This window comes from Platalea leucorodia, assembly GCF_965183815.1.
Source record: "Platalea leucorodia genome assembly, chromosome: Z".
Taxonomy (NCBI): domain Eukaryota; kingdom Metazoa; phylum Chordata; class Aves; order Pelecaniformes; family Threskiornithidae; genus Platalea; species Platalea leucorodia.
Window position 1 is genome coordinate 3739074 of NC_138858.1, and position 22182 is coordinate 3761255.

Sequence of the window (22182 nt, forward strand, 5' to 3'; positions counted from 1 at the left end):
CCTCCTGATACCATCTCTGCCTGCTCCATCACTGCCTTGCCCAAAGAGCAGCTGATGGACTAACCAGGTCCCAATGACACCAGGTCTTGGTACGGACCTACTCGATAGCCTCGTGAGAGGGTATGGGAGTAACTATGAACACGGGGAGCAAGGACCCTGCAACCCCCTCATCCCTACATCTGTTACTCCCTTGGTGGCAATCAAGGCAGACCTTCCTCTGATTTCCAGTTTTAATTAAATGACCAGTTTTATCCACTTGCTGTTCACAGTTTCTTCAGCACAAATAGCCCTTCTCCCCCTGCGCCATTTGCCCCCGGGTACCTTGAGAGCATCCGCATCTGCTCCCAGCCTCTGTCAGGCAAGGCTGAACCAGCTGACGTGTGAAGCAGCATTTCCTTCTCTGGGCTTTCAAGTTTATTTTATTCTTCACTTCCCTGGGTGACCCTGGATCCTCATATTAACAAACAGCAAAAAAAAAAAAAAAAAAGCAGAAAACTTTTGCTTTACCTCTCATCTCATCTCAAATCCTCCCTTGCTAATGGTTCCATCTCACTCCAGCATCATGCGGTCCTGCAACTCCCACCCGACCCCATACCTTCTCCCTGAATGAGGAGATCTTGCCCTTGAAGGAGCAAGCTGGGCAAAGCTGATTCCTGTGATGTTTTATGACAGGGTAAAGTGGTAGAGTGCCCTTTATGGTGTTTTGAAAGGAAATTGTACAGGAACAATGTCCCGAGCAGCGTGGCTATTGAAAACCCTTCACAAAAGAAGTTTGCCACAAGAGGAAAAGCAGCTTAATCAGTTGAACTAATCACTGTAGGTGGTTGAGTGTCCCTGAGGGTCTGTAAAATCAAATATAATGGGAAAAGAAATATATCACAGCTTGCCTACGCTCCTCAGCGGAGCCGCCGGCGGATCTGGGACATTCCCTGCCTGGCTCCGAGCCTGCCATGACTGTCCTTTGGGCCATCCCTATGCAGGACCACGCTCGCCTCCGCGCGAGACCCTGGCCGGGGAGACGTGGACCAGCTGGGATGAGCCCCGGGAAGTCCCTCAGCGATGTCGTGGTCCACGGGGATGAGCCGGGCTCCGAGCAGGGAGGCAGGACAGGGGTGCCCACCCTGTGCACTCACCCCAGCTAAACCAATTTTCGGCGTGGGCGTGAGCAGGAGGGGTCAGCGGTGCTTACACAGCTCTCCTGCTTCAGGAAGAGGAAACTGTCCCTGACAGCCACCCGGGGCTCTCCGGGGAAGGAGGTTATTTCTGCCTCCCCCAGCTCTGAATCTAATTAAAACCAGAAAACAACGCACACACAAAAATAATCCAGACTGTTTTTTCCTGATCATTTAAGTGTAAAGCCAAGTTAACAGTAGGAAGCAAATTGGGGCAATGCAAGAGAAAACTTGGGGACATTTCTGTAATCCTGTTGTCAAAAGCTGTAAGTATCTGGGGCACGCTGAAGGGAGATGGGAAAAGTACACGAGCCTCTTTGCTCCCACCCCTTCTCTCCGTGTATGAGCCAGGAGGACCTATGCAGTCTTCTGCTTCAGCTCCTTATCCCCATGCAAGCGCTTTATGAAGGATGGACTTCCCAGGTGCAGAAACACCCCCTTTAAACCCCCATCCAACAGGAGAAGGAGGAGATGACACGAAGCTCAGCCACAGCTAAGGGTGACGGTCCTTCATTCAAGGCCAGCCCTGGTCCCCAAAAGCCCTGGCTGGGACAGGCAGAGCAGCCCCCTGTGGCTCTGGTCATCCCAAAGCCTGGAGATACACCAGCTGCGCATGGAAGAAGCACAAGGGATCCACACCCTTTCTACTGAAAAGAAGAATTAAGATGTCTTTTGGAAAGAGGAGATTGATTAACTCTTAGGCTTTTACTCCATCCTCTCCGAGACATGGGGCTGCACTTCCCTCTGTCATCCTCTCCTGTTCTTGCCCATAGACTGACCACCAAAAACCCCGTGAGATACCAGCGAGCACCTAGGCACACATGAGTATTTCCTTTTGGTAAGGTATTCAGCCCGCTTTGACTTTTGAATCCACCAAGATGTGATTAAACCAATGTGATTATGACGGCGTAAACTTTTTAAGACTTGCCCAGCAACCTCAGCAAAACTGTCCCCTTCCTTAGGTGATGAAGACCAATTTCAGTACTCTCTTAACCAGAAGGCCAAGAAGTAGGTATAAACTCACCTGTCTTAACCCATTGCAACTCCATATATTCCTTGTAAACCCTATCTAAACTGGGCAACATTTCTTACCACTCCTACAGGGCTGGTGCAAGCTTCTGTGCATGCATCTCCAGGCCGTGGGTTTTGGCCGGCCGGACCCTCCACCCCAAAATACGTCATACTAGGATGCCACGGGAACTGGAGAAACCCTGTGCAACACCAAGCTGACTTGCAATGCTTCAACAGATACTTAAGAAATGGCATTTTTGGGAACTTTTTGAAAAACAATGGGCCAAACTCAGAGCTCACCTGACCAAGGAGACCATGTCCCAGCACAGCTTGTTAGCAGAGTGGCGTTGGGAAGGGTCAGAGGAGAGGACTTGAGAAATGGGTCCATTGTGCCCCATATCCCAGAGTATTTTTTTTCTCTCGACTGCTTGCAGGAGAGAAGGGCAGGAGAGGTTCTGCCACTGCCCAGGGAAGGTCCCTCCTTCCCTAGAGGTGGTTGCCTATGGGAGGTCAAACCAAGTTGCCTTTAGTGATGTCTACATAGGGTGGGTCTTGTGTGGCAGTCAACAGTGGATCGGTGTTTGGGACAACAAAATCCTCACTGGTGTTTTAACACTTGCTCACATGGACATCTATGAAAAAACTTGCCCCTGCTGCTCTCCTTCAATGATCCCATCAAGTGGTGATGCTCTTCATCACCCTCATCAGGAGATGGCAGTTGCACCTTGTGTGTCTAAACCAACAGAGAAAACACTGGGTGCGGGATTTCTGCGGGGTGAGGTGGGGAGGGTGATACCTCTCTGTGATCTCCTGCCCTAATTATAAGCTCTTTGTAGCAAGGACCTCACCACCTCCTGTAGGCTTTTACACCTTGTGCAACCAAACCTGCCACTAGATGTGGCTCTGATGCTGATTGCTGATACTGAAAATGTGTCCAACAGACCCACAGTGGTCCTTCACTGGGAAAGTCGAAGCCTGTTTTAATGACACTGCTAATCTGCTCTTCCTATCTATCTTACGCAACAAAAGAAGCATGCGTCCCATGGAAAAATTACTTGTGGAACGTAAAAACGCATCATATATGCAAGGAGAGAGCTATGGTTGCACGTCCATAGGGTTGCTTCTCCCCAGGGGAGTGAAAGGTGCATGGCAGAGACCTCAGGGTAGGTGAGCCGTGCTCCTCTGCAACACGGTGACAGCATTTCCCGAGGAAAGGTGACGGGAAGGAAGCGGGGACGGGCGCTATTTATAGCACTGCTGGACGTCAGCGTCGTTTCGCATGAGAAACAAAAGGTGCTTTGCTAGCCCAAGACATGGCCCCTTCTGAATGTCACTGTCAGGGAGAGGAGAGGAGCCCGCACAGGCTCTGGGGGGCAACAGGTATCATTTATAAGACCAGCTGGAAAAAAATATGTAGATTTCTGGGTACCAATGTGCTTCATCCACTCTTTTATAATAGCTGTGTTATATAAAGTACCTGCCAACCTGAAGGTCAGCGACAACCAGGCAAGGCCAGCTGGACCTGCGCGCTGTGCAGAGGTCAGCCTGGGGATTGACTCTTTGGCCCAAGCTGGATGTCCGCTGGCAAGCGGTGACTGCTGCATGGGGCAGGAGGATGCTCACCATGGTCACCTGGGATGTGCCATCCTTCTCAGACAAGGCAGGTCCTGGGCAGGGAGAGATGGTGCACCACAGACAGGCATTGCTCATGGGGTCTGGGGCTCTGCTTAGTGCCAAGTGCTCACAACCTTCAGGAGAAGGGGAAAAGCTGCCCTATAAAAACCAAACCCAACTGTGCCAGGGCTTTGTGACCACACCTGCTTCTAACCAATGGAGCAGGACAACCTCTCTTCTTCTGGCAAATCCATTGCATGTCAATGCTACTCCCATCCTTGGCTGCTACCAACCCCTTTATAAGAAGCCAGCTCTTCTTCCTTTGGGTCCAGGCATCCAGAGCTGCTTCCTAACCCCCCTCCCAACCCATGCACCACCAAATGTCTTTGCTCAGGCTCTCCCAAGCCTCACTGCCCAATGCCCCATCCACGGTCTTGCAATTTTGAGTCTCTCTGTATCCAGATGAAGCTTAAAACAAAAAGCCTGTAACTCCCAATTGTTTTCCTGGCCACCAAATCTCATCCTGAGGGATGTTTATACCACCTGTGTGGCTCCACCAGCCCTGAAATGAAGCTTTTCTCCCCCAGAATGATGTCTGGGACATTAAGATAACAGCACTGCAATAAACTATGAACAGCTTTGTAATCTGTTTGTGCTCCAATACAGTCTGGGTTTTTTTTCCAATTCCCTTTTTTTCCCTATTTCTACCATGTTTTTCTCATAAAATAACCATTCTGAGACCTCACTTACTGCTAGAAATCAGTTTTAAGGAGTGAGTGCTCTCTGGGGCCATCTCAAGTGGCACTAGAAGGGCTAAAACTCCCCTCCTAAACCCAAATGCACCACAGAGGCAAGGGGACCCTGAAAACCCCCAGCATCAAACCATGTGGTGCGGGGAGAGGGGGGCTGCTGAGGTCCCCAGCCGAAGTCTAGGGGATGGGACCATGTCTTTTCAGCTTAAATGATTATTTAAGAGACACTTGTTTCACTCCACTCCCTCAACCTCGGCTTCTTACCTTTTTGCAGTTAAAGTAAGTATGTTTTTCTGTCTAAGCTTGGACACCACCATGGCTGGCCATGCAGGACTCAGGCAGGACTGCATCCCTTCTGCTATTTCCATTTTATTTCATTTGTGACCGCTTAGGGCTGAAACAGTCCCATTTCTGCTGCCGCATGATGCCATATCAACTGGGTTTTAAGGCTTCTGTCTCTCCTGGAATATTATCCCACTGCTACTTGGTCTGGGCTGTATCTCACCCCATGATCTTCCAACCCCAGCCCAAGGCAGTTTCTTTTGCTATTTCTCCTTGCCATCTGTGCAAGAGGCAGGGATGCCCTGTGGGGCTGAATGCTTCTGTCTGCTGATGGTTTATCTGAAGGGACTAGAAAGAAAAAGAAATAGAAATACACGTCTGGCGTGATCCCTCGGACCGGCCGGTTTTTCGGATGGGAGGGAAGAACAAACACGCAGTTCCATGGGTCTGCTCCAGTGCAGCTTTGGGCATGGGGCTTCAGGCAGGAGATCCCTTGGCTCTGCAGGTCTCCTCTCCCGCAGCATCATGCACTCTTCCGATGGTGGCGGAAGACCCGCTCGGTGAGCCAGGATCGGAGCAGGGTGCTCCAGCCTCTGCTGCGATTTCTCGGGGAGCCCAGCCCAGTGCTGCGAGGAAGCCCACCCAGCTCTCTCTTGCAACACAGGCAGACTTCAGCCTGGTTTTAACCATGTTTTGGTGATCACAGGGCTGTAACCCAGCTGGAACAAGCCCTTCTTTTTTTTTTTTCCCTAAATCACAAGACAAAATTGTCTTTTAAATTGCATACAGGAAAAAAGGAGGGAGCCCCAAACAGGAGAGAAAACAGAGTTTGCTGCTGACGAACTGCCTTGCCCACAGAAGAATGTTTCTAGGATGCCTGAGCAAACTCTCTTCAGCTGTTTTTTGGTCACTTGGTAAAAATTGGGAAAACCAAACCAAGCACAGAATTAATTACATCACGGCTGTTCACAATTCGGGAAGTGATGGGGAGGTTTCAGGACACACTCCAACAACTATCACTGGTACCTGTAGGACTCCCCCGAAAATCCCCCCTGTGACGCATCACAGCTCAGACACAAATTTCAGATCACTCTAGGAGAAAAAATTGGCCACTTTTTCTCTTGTTCAATAACATTAACCTTGCAAACTCCTGGTTTTAGTAAAGCTTTATTGCTCCGGTTGTGCTGTCTCAGCCACAGCAGAACATGCCAGCAGAAATAAAGCTGCAAGTACAACTAACTCCCTTATTCCTCACTTATTTTCACATTTAACCATAGTCACGGTTCCTATCAAGGACTCTAGATGCCCTCATATAATTAAATATGCAATTCACACAATTAAATATCCAGTTGAGCCAATTAAATTAACTCAATGGATTGAAATCACCAATGCCACAGGAACTCAGATGCCTATTTAGCACATCCCCTCCTTCATGCAGACAGGCATCCGATGCTTGTTGCAAAGCCCTCTCAACCATAGCTGCTTTGCAGGTGACCCTGAAAGTCAGCAAATTTTGCTTTTCAACAGAAAGAGAGGAAGCAAGTCACAAGGACTCAAAGCTTTTACAGATAATACCTTGCCAGCTGCCTCTTCTAATACAAGTGGGGGGATCTGGCTATGCTGGAATAAGTGTAAGGGGAAGAGGAGGTCCTTAAGATACTCCTGGAGCAACACAGGACATAATCCAGATTTAAAAGACAAACCAGGGGGGGTGGGCAGACTCTGCATTTTCAGGATGCCACTGCTCAAATAAGGGTTTATGCATTAACCCAACGCTGGCAGCTGCTAAACAGCAGTATTGTCCAAAGACACTCCATGAGACAGTAGGGGAAGATGTGCAATGAAGAAGAGATTAAAAAAAACATTAAAGAGGTTTCACCTACCTCCGGTCGTTTCTTCTCCTTCTGAACAGTTTTTTGGTGTGTGCGATTTCAGCTTCATGAGGCAATGGATGGTAACCCTGTAAAACGGAGGGAAAAGCAGCAATCAGCTCCAAGATACAGGAGGCATCAATATAGAAGGGGTCAGAGTGAGACAGAGCTTACACCCAATATGTGAGCAGGATAAGAGAAACAGTTCCCATCCAAACATCCTTACAACATCTCAGACCCTACTGAAGCAGGTCTGGAAATCCAGACTTGTCGCACCCTCTCAGTGCTATTGTAATGAGCAGAGGATGAAGTTATCTGCAATTTCTGTGTGGGAGAAACCACCCGGGGCAAATAACTGGACCATGTATGGATGGATCCCAATATACACCATCTAGAGGGAATTCACCCACTTCACACATGACACTGGTGCACCTAAACCATCCACTTTCACTGGGTTGTTTCCTTCAGATTTATTTCTTTATCTAAAACTCAACTGTAAAAACGTCCGTACGGGGATGATGCTCAGCAGCATTTTGATGATACTGGAGTAAGCGAACACGAGCCACAGCTGGGTAGTCTGTTAGGGTTCTGCTGCCATGCCGTTAGCAAGTCAACATCTTTGTAATGAGCATCTTGCCGTGCTTGCCCACTGTGAGCTAGTCAACCCATGCAGCCCCTGGGGTAGGGGCGGTTGGCATCCACCTACTGGAAACTACTGAGATGATCAGGACATTTACTGATTTGCCCCGGTCACGTCAGTGGAAGAGCTGGGCGTAACTCAGGCTGCTGCCTCGTCCTCTCTCCACTGAAGGTGCCGACTCTCTGACTTGGTATGTTCATCTGATAAGAGGGGTGCTGTATTTACCATCCTACTATGGGCATCATGAGGCTTCATTAATGCGAGCAAAGAGCTCTGAGGTTCCTGTATGAAAAGCACTATGTAAGTGCAAAGTATTATTTATTTTCCAGGGACTACAGAGCTGTCATAACCATAGCGATTTTTATTTATGCAGTACTGTACTCCCCAGGCTGGCAATAAAAGCCTTGTAAAAGTCGCTCCTTTTATTTCCATTGCAATGTATCTTAGCCTCTGAGCTCCAGCCGCTGCTGGTGAATCACCATGCGTGAGGGACCACGAGGGAGCAGCCTGCGCAAGGGCAAGGGCTGGGTGGGAACACATCTCATCGAGCAGCAGCTTTGTCACATTGGCATGACAACATAACACGCTGACTTCAAAAAAATGTCCCTCTCTCTCTGCGTGAAGAGCCTTAAAAATGACAGTTAATTTTAGTAGCAGTTACTGAGATAATAACATTTTGCACTCCGCTGGTGGAAGAGGTAACAGAGGAGAAAGGTTGCTGGGGATGGTAATGAATTTAGGCTTGCAGACCAGAGAAGGCATCCCCGAGTCCAAGACCAGCAGGGTTTATTGTGACCATCCATCCTGGCCATCTGCAAAGAGCCTGGAGAAACTGCCACTGCAGCAACCCTACAGCTCCCACGGCAGCTGGAGCCGTCCACTTCGGAGACCTTTGCTCTTCCAGACTTCAAGCAATGAAGAACTCACCCAGCCCCTGGGTAAGTCCTGCTGCTGGCTACCATGTCCTCATCTGAATCTTGCTTTGGCTGCAGTCTTCAAGTGTGTTACCTGAGAAGGTAGTTTCCCTTTCTTCTTCACTATTAACTCTTCCAGAGACAATCGGATGTGCCATGATCATATGGTCCAGCACAGGCATTAGAAAGCATGTTCAAGAGTAGTACCCACTCTCAGTGACCAAATTATCCTTCTCTCCCACTAAAACACCCTTAACACCCAGAGGTGCCACACCGGCCGCAGCGTCCTACACGGTCCCTCATAGCAATGGTACAGAGGGCACGGTTACATGAAGTTGCCTTAACTTTCTTGCAGATCTGCTCATCCAGTGAGGATCTGCTCAGCGACACATGTTGTTCTGTTGTCTTCTGCTCACGTCCCTGCACCCTGTGCCAGGAAGAGCTCTCCTCATGCTCCCTAGATCTCATCTCACCGCTAAAACATAGCCCACCTTTGACTAAGAAGAGGTAGTTTGGGAGTAGGGGAAGCTGGCAACCTGCTCTCCTGAGGCTGTGGTTGGGTTATCACCTAGTTAACCGGGTCTGACCTGGGCTTCTCCTGCAGCCAAACACCTCGTGGTTAATTCTGTGTGGCATCTTTGATGTCTAATAGCTTAGAATCATACTGAACCTTCTTCATTACTGAGGGCTGTGGTTTCAGTTTTCCCCATCACTTATTTTCCCAATCACTTCTTTTCACTGAATGCATAGGAGGAGCTTAATATCTCCAAGGTATCTGCTCCTCTGAAAATTTGCTTGAACTTGGCCAATGGGTACCAAAGCAAATGAGAAAAGGAAGGGAGGGAGCAGACACACACAGCCCAATCACATCAGCCGTGCTAGTTTAGGAAATCAGGCTAAAAATAGTACAATATTCAGTGAGACTGTTTCCAATGTTGTACTACCGCAGCGGGCTAAAGCTTGGGGTATTTTTAAGAATTCAAGCTGCATTGCAGACACATGTGCAAATACAATTACCCTGAAAAATAAAACCATCTCTGCAGAACACAAGGACCTAAAGCACCGATTTCCTCAATGCAAAGCCTTCATTAAGTCTCAGGAGCTGCCTTTCTGCTCTTTCCAACTAGAAATCATATGTAGAGTGGTGCATTGCTGCATGTCCTCCTTGTAGAGCATCCCTGTGCTTCCTCAGACATCTGCCCACCAGCAGCAGACAGCATTGGGGTGAGAGATGGATTAATTACACGGGAATAAGGCTCCTAATCCAAGGAGCACGCCTGTGCCTGAACAGAGGAGAACTTCATGTCCCCATTAGGAAAATCAAGGATCTCCCTTCTCCAGCTGAGCAATTCCCTTCCTTAGTCCTAGTCATGAGACAATGCTTTGGAAAAAAACAGTCACTGGTTCCTACTTTGGTGCCTAAACAGAGCTAAATTTGGAAGGGAGAAAAGTCGACTTTTTTTTGCAGCGAGCTAATGTAAAAGGAAATATCAGTGACTTGCAAGGAGGGAGGAGTAGCTGGAGAAGACCCAGGGTGCTGGGTGGGTGGGAACAGGCCAGAGTCCCAAGGGCACGGTAAGCGCCTTGATGACACGGCTCTTGGGTTTGTCTGGAGGCTGCTCCCTGCCACGGGTTATGCAGGACCGCAACGGAAGTGCCTTCAATAGAGCTGGCTTGCTGAGGACAATGTGGACCTGAAATGCAGCTCTTCCGTTTTTCAGTGGACACACTCTTTGTGAAGCTGAAATCCCAGAACAGAGCCAAAGGGAAATGTCTTGCAAGGAGAAGACCATCCCCTGCTCCGCAATGGGTCCACAAGAAGACCTACACAAGAGGAGTGGTTTTTGCTCCTGCTTGGGCCAGAAGACACCATCAAGCCCAGGTGCTCATGGTTTTCATAGGCAGGTTTGCAACTTCTCAGTGGGCAGAAAAATCACATTTGGTCTCTCTCCCACATCGGTTTTATTGTGATATTTATTTGCAGGTGGCTTGAGGAGAATATAACAAACCAACATTTCAGTCTGCTGGCTCTCCAAGCAAGGGGTGTGGGAAAAGCAAAGAACAAGGAGCCCATGGTTTTAGGAAGGACCATTAATAGGGTCATTTTCAATTTTGGAGCAAAACACTCTGCGGTTTACAGGGTGGGAAGCTTGGAGCAGAACGTGAGAAGCCCATGGGACTTCTAATGCATGTACGCATATGTCAAGTTTAAATTATATACATGCATGCTGTAAGGAGAAAGATCAACAGCTATGGAAGAGAAGGGGCATTCAGGACTAGTATGCTATCCAGGCCAGTCCCCTAGAGATCAGCTATGTTGTGATGTGTATATTCATTTTCGATGTTTTGGGGAAAGCAGCTCTTGGAGAAGGGAAGGTGATGTCTGCTAAGCTTAGGTGACTGTCATATGGCCAGCTAGCACACGCCAAGGGAAATCTGTAATCTACCGAAATTGCTGCAAACAGACAGCAGAGGGGAGCAGGTCTGATGCCCACGTGCACTCTTTTTGTGCTTTACCTTCCTAATGAAGGTGTCTGCCCAACGCTCAACCCTGTCCACCTGCCTGCAGGAGTCCAGAAAGCTGGCAGCTGCCTCTCCACTGCCCCAGACCCATTTACATCAAAGTTTAATGAAAGAACAAATAAAAAGCTTTCAAGATCTTGTTGGCAATCTGCAGCAACCCAAGAGCCTCCGCTTCTCCCCGCATCGATGCCCCCGCAGCAACATCCCTCTCCTGAGCCATCCCACCCCACGCCTCAGCCCACTAACCTGCGAGGTACTGGAGGGACACGAGGAAGAGGGGCAGGACCAGAAGAGGAAAATGGTTGGGTTTAGAGCTACCTGCTACAAGCAGGAGTTTTGCTATCATTTTTCTCACGCCTCCTCTGCAGCAGCATCAGCTGAAGATGTTGGAGGGAGGCAACAGCTTTGCCTCTTTTACTAGTGATGGTAATTCACACGGCAAATCACAAGGGGATAAGCAAAGAGGCAAGGTTTTTTGCTGCTGCTGGTCCTTCTGTGACCACCCTTAGGTAGCAAATCCCAGGGACTCCTTCGGCATCTGACAACAACTGCCTGCCTTACAAAACGGATGGTCCTATTTGGGACCAACCTGCACCCTCCCTCCTTCTCCTCCACTTCTGCGCTTCTGAAGTGCAACTGTTGCCTGGGGTGGCCAAATTCATGGATGTTTCACAAAGGCTCTAGGGGCTATGAGAGGTTGGGGTTCATTACTTCATCCCCGTGGTCTTCATGTCTAATGCAGCCTGACTTTCAGATGTGAAACCTCCCCCCATAAAGTGACTGTCTTCACTCATACCCACTCATTCAACCTATTCCATAGATGTTCCCCATGCAGGAGAAATGCTCCCAGCCTGTGATGGTCAAGCAGGTGAAGATGCCTGAATGCCAAACAGCAACACTGAAACCCCAAGAGCAAACGAAAGGTTGAGAAAAGCACCACGCCTGATGGAAAAACCCAACGGTGGGGTGATGAGAGAAGGAAAAGAAATGATCCAGCCATATCGTGGGATCAGTCTGCATGAGCTTTATCTCAAGAGCCTTTTGTGCCCTAAAGAAACTTCTCCACCCTTGCTTATCTTAAACAAATGGTTGCAGAAGGCCTGAACTGAACAAACAGGTTATTAGGCCTGAGGTAGGCGCTGGGAGTTTCTCTCAGTTTTATGGCACACAAAGTTCAGGGTGGGATTTATTTTCGGGGGGGGGGGGCGGGTGGGAAGGGAGAGGTGGGGCTGGGTTCACAGCAGCCCCAAAGACGCCCCATCCACCAGTGCAAAGGCGACAACAGAAATACCAAAGCTGGAGGGAGTGTTAAAAAATAAATATATTGTGGTTCCAGAATGATCCGCAGAAACCAACCCAGCGACTTACAACACCCTGCGATAAGGCTTTCATCTGCCTATAGGGTGGATTATCTGCGGCAGGAAAGTCTGGGACAGCACAGAGCTGCAGATGTATTTAACTTTTATTGTGCCAGTCCCACACTCCTGGTGCCTATGGGGCTGAATGCACCAATGCTCAGTACAACCATCCCAGCCATCCAATTGCACATGAAAAACGTGGCAAAGGCGCCGCTACCTCCCCGTCAGCATCATCCCCATCGCCTCCATCAAGGCCAGCATTTATCAATGCAGGTAAGTCCTGTGGGCACTTCCAGCAGAGCCACCTCCTTGGAGACCCCTTGCCGTTGCCTCTTCCCCTTCCAGGAACTTCCACAGCGCTGCCCTGCCACCCACCCTCCTCTCTTACACAAGGGGAATTTTTTACCTCTTGAAAGGAGAGGGCTGGGGCACAAATCAAAGCCTTGACCTGCTTTGGAAGCCATGGAAGAATACCAAACAATGTCAGGAAGCTGCCTGGAAATTATTTCCTCTCTGTTAAAATTTAAGTGACAAATCTGTTCCTTCAAATTGCAAGCTATTCATTTTTCCTGGAAGGTGCTTATAATAATAGCTGCTTCTGTATAAGGAATCAATCAGTGCTCAACATCAATGGAACAAAAATGCAACAATTTTACAACATACTCCTCACCCAAGACAAAAGGCAGGTAAATCCTTACAGCACTTCACGGTTGTGGCTCTACCATCACTCCTCACCCACAACACAGCACACACGGGTCCTGGCCACCTCAAACGACGCTTTCTTCAACCTCAATTGTTGGAGCCAGGGCTAAATTAAACTACAACTAAAGGGTTGGCAAAGAGGACTTAGTTTCCAGGCACCTAGGAGCTGGAAAAGGAGCAAAACTCCTCCAGCTTTGCCACCACTGATCTGACAATCCCCATGGCAGAGGAGGGATGCTCTGTGCGATCTTGACAGTAGGACGTTTTTGTCCGATGAATCATAGCATGGTGCACCATGCCTCAAATGGAAGGCATAGGAAGTTGTATCTTGGGAGATGTCCCGGTTTGGAGGATTTCCCGATTATCTGCGTCTTTGGGGAGCACACCATAAATCGTACATCATCAGCAAAGGCTGAATGCATAGCTGCAGCACACATGCCTCAGTGACGAGCACCACTCTTTTCCCAAAAAAAAAGCACAGGGGCGCAGAGGAGTGATAGCTGTGACGGTGATCAGGACTGTCGCAGCTAGACACCACTCTTTATTTATCATTAAAAACACCAGCACTATTCCCTACAGGGCTCTGCCCTCCCACGTTGCCCCAAGGATGCAACTTTCTGGATTCCCACTTGCTGAGCATTAATGCTGGTCTATACATCCCCTCTCATGAAATGGTGGCCATTTTAATGAGTTACAGACTCTACACATGCAGACCCAGACCCAAAGAAGTATTGTGTAGACCCTTATCTTCCCACCGCCTTTCCTTGGCATTTGCTATCAGCTCCTGGCAGAGAGCGGACACCCAGTTAGAGGGAAGATAGTATTTAAAATGGCATTAAATACTTGGTGGCATTAAATACTCGGTGGCATTAAATACTCGGTGGCAGCTAAGCTGTCCCATCTCATGCCTGTGCAGCCAGCTCTGAGATGAAATAAAAGACACAGAGAATGGCAGAACAACCCAGCAACCAACTCCCTGTGTGGGGTGAAGGATGCAAATGCAATTAAAGCATTAGAATAATTAAGCAAAGCATCCCAAGTGAAACATACCCTGAATCTTTCTCAATGCCTTCTACTGATTACTCACAGCGAGTTTTCCAGGGTCTATTTTTAACTCTCGGCCCCTAAGCTCCTGAATTATACATAATTCAGATATAATAAAACTTTAAAATCCAGGACAAAGTCTCCTAGGAGGAACTGCCTCTGCAAACACACACATGCACATCACAACCACGCTGGGCAGGAGGAAAAGCCCAACCAGTGCCACCAAGCCCTGGCCAAGCCACTGAGATGGGGACAGGCTGGAAATGCTGCTGCATTGAAACAGGGTGCTCCAGACACACCGACATGGACACGCGGTACCATAGGAAGAGTATAAATAACAGACAAAAGAAATCCCCTTTTGTTACAAGAATCCGCAAATCCAGAATCAGTTACAAGCTGACTTAGGAAATGGAGTTTTTTCCCATGTTATAGCAAAATGGGAACAATACTTCGTGAGTGGAAGTAACTCTAATTGTTTTAACTGATGTTATTTTAGTGTTGTTTAGGTTTATTGTTTATTTGTATGTATTTCCTCTACCCCGGTCAGGCTTAAAAACAAACCTCACTGTCAGCAGTAAAGTGTCCCATCCGTAAATAAATACATTTACCCAGTAAATATAGATATAACCACACCATTGCTTGGAGTCCTTAAATGCAGAATATTTAAAGAATCATTAAAATAAATAGGGTTGGTGACCTGTGTTTGCTTTCTCCTGGAAAAGGGAGCCTTTTTCAGCTAATATTGGGAATAAATACCGCCCACATCACTTGCGATCAGGAGGCACCACACCTGGTATTTGGTTTGCGGTCTGTCCAGGTAGCCCAAGCTCATCCTGAGAAAGGGCTGCGCTCACTGCTCTGGAAAGCTTTTCCTACATTTTGCTTGGCTTGTGCTAGTTTGGGGGTGAGGGAGGAACTGCTTTAGCTGGGACTGACAGTGTTATGAGGTTGCTGTGGGAATATCTGTAACTCGAGTTATTTCAGTCCCTCTGGGACCTTGCATTTCTTTAAAGTATACTTTTCCTCTATATTTTTCACGTTCCCCGGTCTGTTTTTCCCTGTCTGTTGTCCCCTTCAAAGCCTACCACCCCCCCAGCTGTGAACCTCGATGTGCCATCTGACCATGCCTCTCCAGCTGAGATGAAGCAGGCAGGTGAGATGGCAAGAGGACCCTTTGTCCACCGTCCACCCTCAACACCTCCCCATTGTGCCATCGTGGTGGATGGTGTCATGATGAAGCGACCTGCAGGCAGAATAGAGACCTCCTCGATGAATTTTTAAGGTGACCTACAAACAGACCCCAGAGGACACGAGGGAGTTTGGGACCAGAGGCCAGGTCACCCTCTAAGCTGGAGGGTCTGTTGAACCTCTGTGCAATCCCCAGCGTTGGTACAGCCTCCTCTGCCTGGGTGTGCTCACCTCAAACCTCAGCATCGCTCTCAGCACAAGGTAAGGGCTGTATCCAAGTATATTTTCATTGCACCCTTATTATTAATAAAAGATTGCATATTTTTCATGTGCATTTGTGCAATCCCCCAGAACCAAGCCCCCACAAATCTTATCCTCTTGGGTGGACCGGAGTTTTGGCCCATAGGAGTTCCAGCTCATGCAAGCTCCCAGGAGTTGGTACAGTCCAACAGTGAAGAAACCCCTTATTTGCAGAGTGATAACTTCATAACCTTACAAACAAGAGGTGGCTTCTCTTTTCTTTCAGTGTGGGTAAATCCAGAGGCGCTAGGAGAGCTTTCTCACCACTCAGCCCTTGGCACTTCCCGTTGGAGGCCTTCCAAGTGCATGAAGTTTCGCAACACCCCAAGATCGCAGGCAATAGTTAATAAGTCAACGAGCATTTTTTGCCACAATCCATATCGCTGTGATCCATACGTTGCGCCACCAAAATCAAAGGGAATTTTGCTATCAACTTGAATGACGTCATGGTGGTGGCAGCCCCTCTTGGTCCACCAGTGGACTTTTCTTGTAGACCTTTGTGACAGAAGCAAGCTGTGCAGACTATCACCGTCCTTTCCTTCTCCAAGCACTTTGTATTATGCTGGAAACATTTTCATACAACAGATATTCCTGTTTGCAGCTGGCAGAAGACACTGACAACGCATTTTCCATGGGACTATACCACAAAGAAATAGTTTTTCTCCTTTCTGAAGTCTCTGCCTAGTCTAGCTCAGCCCAGAGAGAGCAAGTGAGGATCCCATGTTGCAGCCACCCCAGCTCGGAAAATACCCAAATGTGCAAATGCCAATTTCATCCTATAAAAGCCTCATTCTTCCCTTTGAAAAGTCCCATTCCTTTTCAGGAATGTGGGCTGTGCAACACAAGGACTTGACTTTCTCCTTGCCAGGTTACTGGCAGTTGGTACCTGGGTGGAAGGAACTGCTTCTTGAGTGTCCGTCTGCTCCCTCCCAGGATTTTCCTTTTATGCATTGAGCACTAAGATTCCTTCTGCTGTAATGGGTTTTAACGCAGGGATAAGGACAGAAAACATTATGCACTTGCCACAGAGTATCAATCATATCACATCATATATTAATTATGCCAGTGGTTTTTCACTGGTGCTTTGCAGACCTCTGGGAGCCATGGATTACTTCGAACAGTAAATGAAGATGAGTAAGAAAAGCAAGTCTGTAGCTGCTTTATAGCAATGTGACATTTGGAAACAGTTCTGGCATTTCCACCAAAAAAAAACTCTGAAAAACTGCTTTTTACCCAAAAGTTGCTACATGACAAGCAGCAAGATGGCCGTATCTGCTCTCCCGTGTCTTGCAAAGGCTGAACCTCAACCGCAACTCCAAAGACACAGGCATCATTCAAACATCAGCTTTCCTGCCAGTGAAAGCACACGTTATGGCTGCTTTTGTGATGACTGCCAGGAGCTGGGTGAAGCTGCTTCAATTCATTTCACATTGGCCAAGAGGACATACCTTCAGGTGTTTCATCAGAACCAAGCAGGCACAAAGAAGAACCAGCAACAAAACTCAACAAACCAACCCATCTCCTGGATATTTTCATGTGCCAAGCGACCAGCACCTAAGACCTTGCTTACTGGGATGTCTCAGGTCACGGTGCTCCTCCTCTCTAGGACTTCTTTAGCTCCCTTCTCCTTTCCTTGGTGCCCTTCTTGCTGGCAGGACTGTGCCCACACGATGGGCTCAGCTCCAGAAGCTGGGAAGGGTCTGAGTGGTCACCAAGAATGGTATGACCAATGAGCAGAAAGGGGCACGATGGGAAAACCACAGGTGCACTGCACTATGAGCAACGCGGAAGTGGTCGTCAAACTGTTTGCTACCAAAGAGAGATGGGAATTTGGCAACCAGCACATCCCCCATGCCCATTCAGCTGGCTCCCTCCCTGCCCACCACCACCAGCACAGCAGCCATAAGCATCCTACAGATGCTATGCCTTCACGGTGGCTCTGAAGTCATGCAAGGACCCTACGGCAGCACTGGGATGCAATATGAGGTCTACCACCCTACACTCCATGCTCACCTGAGAAGCCCTCCTGTAGGTCTACCTACGGCCTTAAATTAGGTAGCCAAGCACCTTACTGAAAGCAGTTTTAGACATCTTCTCTGGCATGTTGCTCTTTGCCCACTGTATATAGTTACACCTGTGTACAAGATGGTAAAGGCACATGGGGTCCTTCCTCCTGCCTGCATCTCTGCTGGGATCAGAGACACCCTGGTGAGCTGGATGGCTCAAGCCTGCCCTTCCCAAAACCAAGTCATCAGATGCCTGTGTCTCTGTGCTTGGCAGCCTCAGCCTTTTTCTCTCTATCAACACCAAAAATTATTCATTTAACATCCATGGCCTTTCACCAGCAAGAACACTGTGCAAGGAGCAAAACCGTCTCCTCCACTCCTCTGACAAACCAAAGCAACAAAAGCAAGGCTCTTCCTCATGCAAAAAAAAAAAAAAAAATTCCCACCAGCTAAGAAAAGCTGGAGGTTAATATAAATTCCATGGGTTTGAGGGGGAAACGGAGCTGCATTCAAAGACTCGATGGCTAACCACGCTTCCTTCGTCTGGCAACTGCCCGCTCCCCCAGCAGAGTTATTGAGGAAGTTAGACGAGCGCTGTATTTGTTCCAGCTGCAGATTTCCCTTAACCCCTGGTAGTGGTGTTTTTTCAAAAACACAGATCTTGTTTTCTGATGGCGGCTTTTCATTTTCATGCATGCCACAGCTACAGTTACTAGCTTTAAGTGCTGTCATTCCTAGATTTAAAATAAAGGAAAAAAACCCTTTGCTATTCTAAGAAGTGATGAGCAAAAGGGGGATTAAAAGAAGGCTTTCAGGAATTAGCTTGGAACAGGAAAGAAGAAGATAAAGCCATTATAAAAGCTCGTGCTAATACAGGAGTCCTTTTTGTTGTAAGTGTTAATGCAGCCACGCAAATTCCTATGAAGATTTATTAGTCACGTCATACAATCTGCTCTCCTTCCTCTTCTGATGATAAAATCAGGGCTATTTTCCTCCACTAAAACCTTCCTCTCTCTCAATTAAGAGGAAAAAAAAAATTTTTTTTTGTCCCAACACTGCATCCGTGGTCTACACAAGGCTACAGGTGAGGTTGATGCCTTCAGAACAGCGAAATACAGACACTGAAATTAAGGTACCCATTTAGAGACTACACTGTTAGGATGCTCCCCGTAAGGCGAGCACAGCCCCAGGTCCATGGTACCTGATGCTGAATAACTTGATGGAGCTGGGATATGCAGCACCGTCCCCTTCCATCATCCCAGACCTGCTATAGCATCCACTGTCCCACAGGACTCCAGTCCAGTAAAGCACTTACTTTATGCGAATCTGCCCCTAAGTCTACCATTTGCCTTGGCTCTCAGCCAGCCAAGCACTTAGGCACATGCTTAAAGTTAAGCACAAGAGTAAACAGATTGAAGTCAGGGGGACTTAAAATTAAGCACATATTTCAAGGATTTGCTGGATAAGGGCCTTAACCCTGGTGTGTGGTGTTTAACTAGGATGATTCCCAGCTGATTAGCTCCCCCCTTTCCCCAACCTCCCCTCCACCAGACCAGGCAACAAACGGTTTCTGTTTTGCCACCATGCTAAAGGCTTGGCTTTAAAGAAACATTGTCTAGCCTCCAGGCAAAGCATGTCTTTCTTTAATTATACCTGCCTGTGAAATACCTTCCAGAAATCCCCACCCAAACAAAGCCTCAGGAAAGGAAATAACGGAAATTCTTGATGGTTTCCATGGGGGGAAACGATCCTAACCAGTGAGACGAGGTGCACGTAAGACAAGGCTGATGACTGTTCCTACTGTACATGACTCCCAGCGCAGAGAGACTCCTTAAAGCTCCAGCAGAAACCCCCAGCTACCACAGTCCTCATCTCCCAAGGCAGGAACCTCCTTGAACCTGGCCCCTGGATGTGGCTCTCTGCACATGTTCAGATCTGAAAAGCCTATTGGTGGACACATGGTGGAAGAAGAGACATGTGGCAACACAACATCCATGAAACCACCACACTTCTCCCCATAGGAAAGCGCGGCATCCAATGGGGAATCTTCCAAGAGGCCCCACAGCTTCTGAAGGGCTGGAGGTCTCCCCAAAACACCTGCATGACTTTTTTTTGTCCCTTCCATGCCCTTTCATATGAGCTTTTTTACTTTATTTCAATTGTATCTACCCGTGCTAGGACCTCAGTGGCTGTGGGCACGTGTGTAGGTCTGGCAGAGCGAAAGCCCTCCTGCACAGACAGGCAACCACTCCAACCAGGCAGCACAGGCAAGACTCACAAGATACGGACAAAACAGATGAGCAGATGGTTGGAAACCTGGAGACAGAAGATGAACATTTGCTATTGGTTCCTCCAGAAACTTGATTGCTCTCATCAAGGAGTAGCAACTTGCCCAGACTTGAGAGTGGGCTTACGGAATGTCACCAAGTCCCACTCCCACCCCTTATCTGTCCCCATCCAACTCACTTCTAACCATCCTCTGCTGCATTATCATCTGCTCCTGAACAGTCAGCCCTTCCCATCATGAGCATCTGAGTTGCCTGTGCTACGTATAGCAAGGGCACGAGATAATCAAGTATCTTTGGAAAAGCATCCGTGAAAGACACCTGGATTACTCCATCCAAACTGTGAACCACTCTAGGTGAGCACTAGATCATTAATTTTCACTGCAGCACATACAGAAAGACTTCCATGCTGCCAAGACACCTTGTCTTTTGATCCAGCTTCACGTCAGGAAAGCTAACTTAGACCTCCCAGAAGAAGGGCAGGACCATCAGCTGCAGCACTGCAGCCTTTCCCTTCCTGAACCAGCAACTCTCAGAAGCTGAGGACTGGCAGCATAAATTCAAGTCCTGTCTTGTATGCAAATTGCACCATGAAAAGACGCGGCAAGTACGAAGCCAAACAAGGCGACCTGCTTCCACTTCAGACAGGAACGGCAGGATGGTCAAGTAGTCAAGGAGCTCCACCTCTAACGCAGCAGGTTCCCAGCCTCATGTGCACTTGCAGCCCCTGGAGCTACTTGCGATATATTTTCATGGCCTTGCTGGCCATGGGCAGCTGGGCACTATTTCCACTTCTAGATGGAGAGCAGCAAAGGAACCGTACCCTGGAATTCTGTCACACTTCACCTACCCTCCACCAAGGTCAACATAGCCCATGTAATTATAATTTATTACCTGCGTACCTACACTGCTTGGAAACACCACTGAAATCCTGGAGCTAGGTGCTGTACGCAAAGACCAGAAAGCTCCTCCAGTACCAGGAGAAAAGCAGCATAATATCAAGGCTGAAAGAAGAACTCACAGCTTGCTTGCTTTTACCTTCAAACACAGGCCTTTACAAAAAAAAGTGAATTTAAATAACAAATCTGTTTGCCTAAGCATCTATAAATTGAACTAAAATTCCTTTCATCTAAAGGACGCTCGCAGTGTGTGTAGACTCCACACACTGTGGCACTGCAAGAGGGGTGGGTGTGAGACCCTGAATTTCTCCCTGGTCATGAGTGTTCCCACCATGCCCTCAGGATTTCAAGCAAGACATGGGACCATTACCCCCAACTCCCTTGCCATGGTCCTGGTCTCTCATAGTTTTCCCTAGCCAGGTCTGGTCTGGCTTCAGCCCTTGGAGCATTTGCAGAAGAAGAGGAGCTCCCACCCGCCTGCACTGACAAAACGGACAAGGGGAAAGAGGAGCCGCTGCCGTGCTCTTCGGATCATGTCAGGTCGCACGTACGTTTGAAGTTGGCCACCCAGTTCTCAGCAGCCAGGAGCAATCTCATAACGGCTACTTCCTCCGCCACTCGCGGAGCTGATCTTCAGGAAAGCTCTGTAGTGTGAGGAAATCCTGACCATTGCCACCAAAGCATTATCAACACAGCAAGGAGATAATAACGACAGGAACTGCCTTACGGCAAAATCACCATCGTGATTCATGCGACTGCTTGGTGCCAAGGTCCAACAAGCTAGAACACAGCAAGAGGAGGTAACACGTGCTATTAGCTGGTTATTGTATAAAAAAAAAAGGGGGGGGGGGGGGAAAAGAGGTGGGCTCCTTACAATTTGATGAGCATCATCCACTCTCCCTTTGGCAAATGAATCAGGTCTTCAGTGCACGATACGGCTTACTGCATTGAACTCGCCTTCTCATAGAAGGCCACAGGTCCCACCTTCTCCTTTGGGAAGGCAGGTGGTATCTAGCCCGGCAGATACCAAATGCCACCTGGAAAAAGTATCACCATTCATGGTGGTAGAACCTAGCATGGTCTGCAAGTTTTGTGACTGCTCTGGATTCACAAAAATACCACAGAAACCACAGCAGTCCTCTGATCTGTGTACAACCTCCCCCAAGAGAGATGCAGGCTGCCGTAATGATGGACAGGACTGGTGGGCACACTGCTGTGGGTCGGGCCCTGTAACACTCCTCCAAAGACCTTTTACTCCAGGGATTGCTGGCTCAAACCTTCATGGTCTGTGATACGCATCTGAGGAGTAGCAGGCAAGTCATTAAAGGTGCTGGCTTGAGAACCTGGGTGCTGCCAGATGGTGGTCAATCTCTGGAGCAAGCACAAAATAGGAGGCATGCCTACTTGCTTCAACCTCATCCTTGCTGGAGACCATACACCACCAGCACACAGGCTTTGCACGTGCACTATGAGAGCAGCAGAAATTCCCCATCCTGGACAACCAGAAAAATGGAGGAGGTCGAGGGCTGCCAAGACACGAGGGTTCACCTACCCTCTGTGGGGATTTGGCCACTTGTTGAGCAGACGGCGGGGAAGATGCTGCCGTGGCATTGTGAAGGAG

At 48.4% G+C, this 22182-nt stretch overlaps 1 protein-coding gene across 2 annotated transcripts in view; it reads right to left on the bottom strand.

The window, feature by feature from the left end:
• CTIF (cap binding complex dependent translation initiation factor) overlaps positions 1–22182 on the bottom strand; it is a gene marked incomplete at both ends in the record, with an annotated part of 115759 nt that overhangs the window by 58070 nt on the left and 35507 nt on the right. For both annotated transcript variants that reach the window (XM_082336621.1, XM_082336620.1), the window contains one exon: positions 6715–6791. In XM_082336621.1, coding sequence (XP_082192747.1) covers positions 6715–6791 — 77 coding nt within the window. The remainder of the gene's footprint in view (positions 1–6714; positions 6792–22182) is intronic.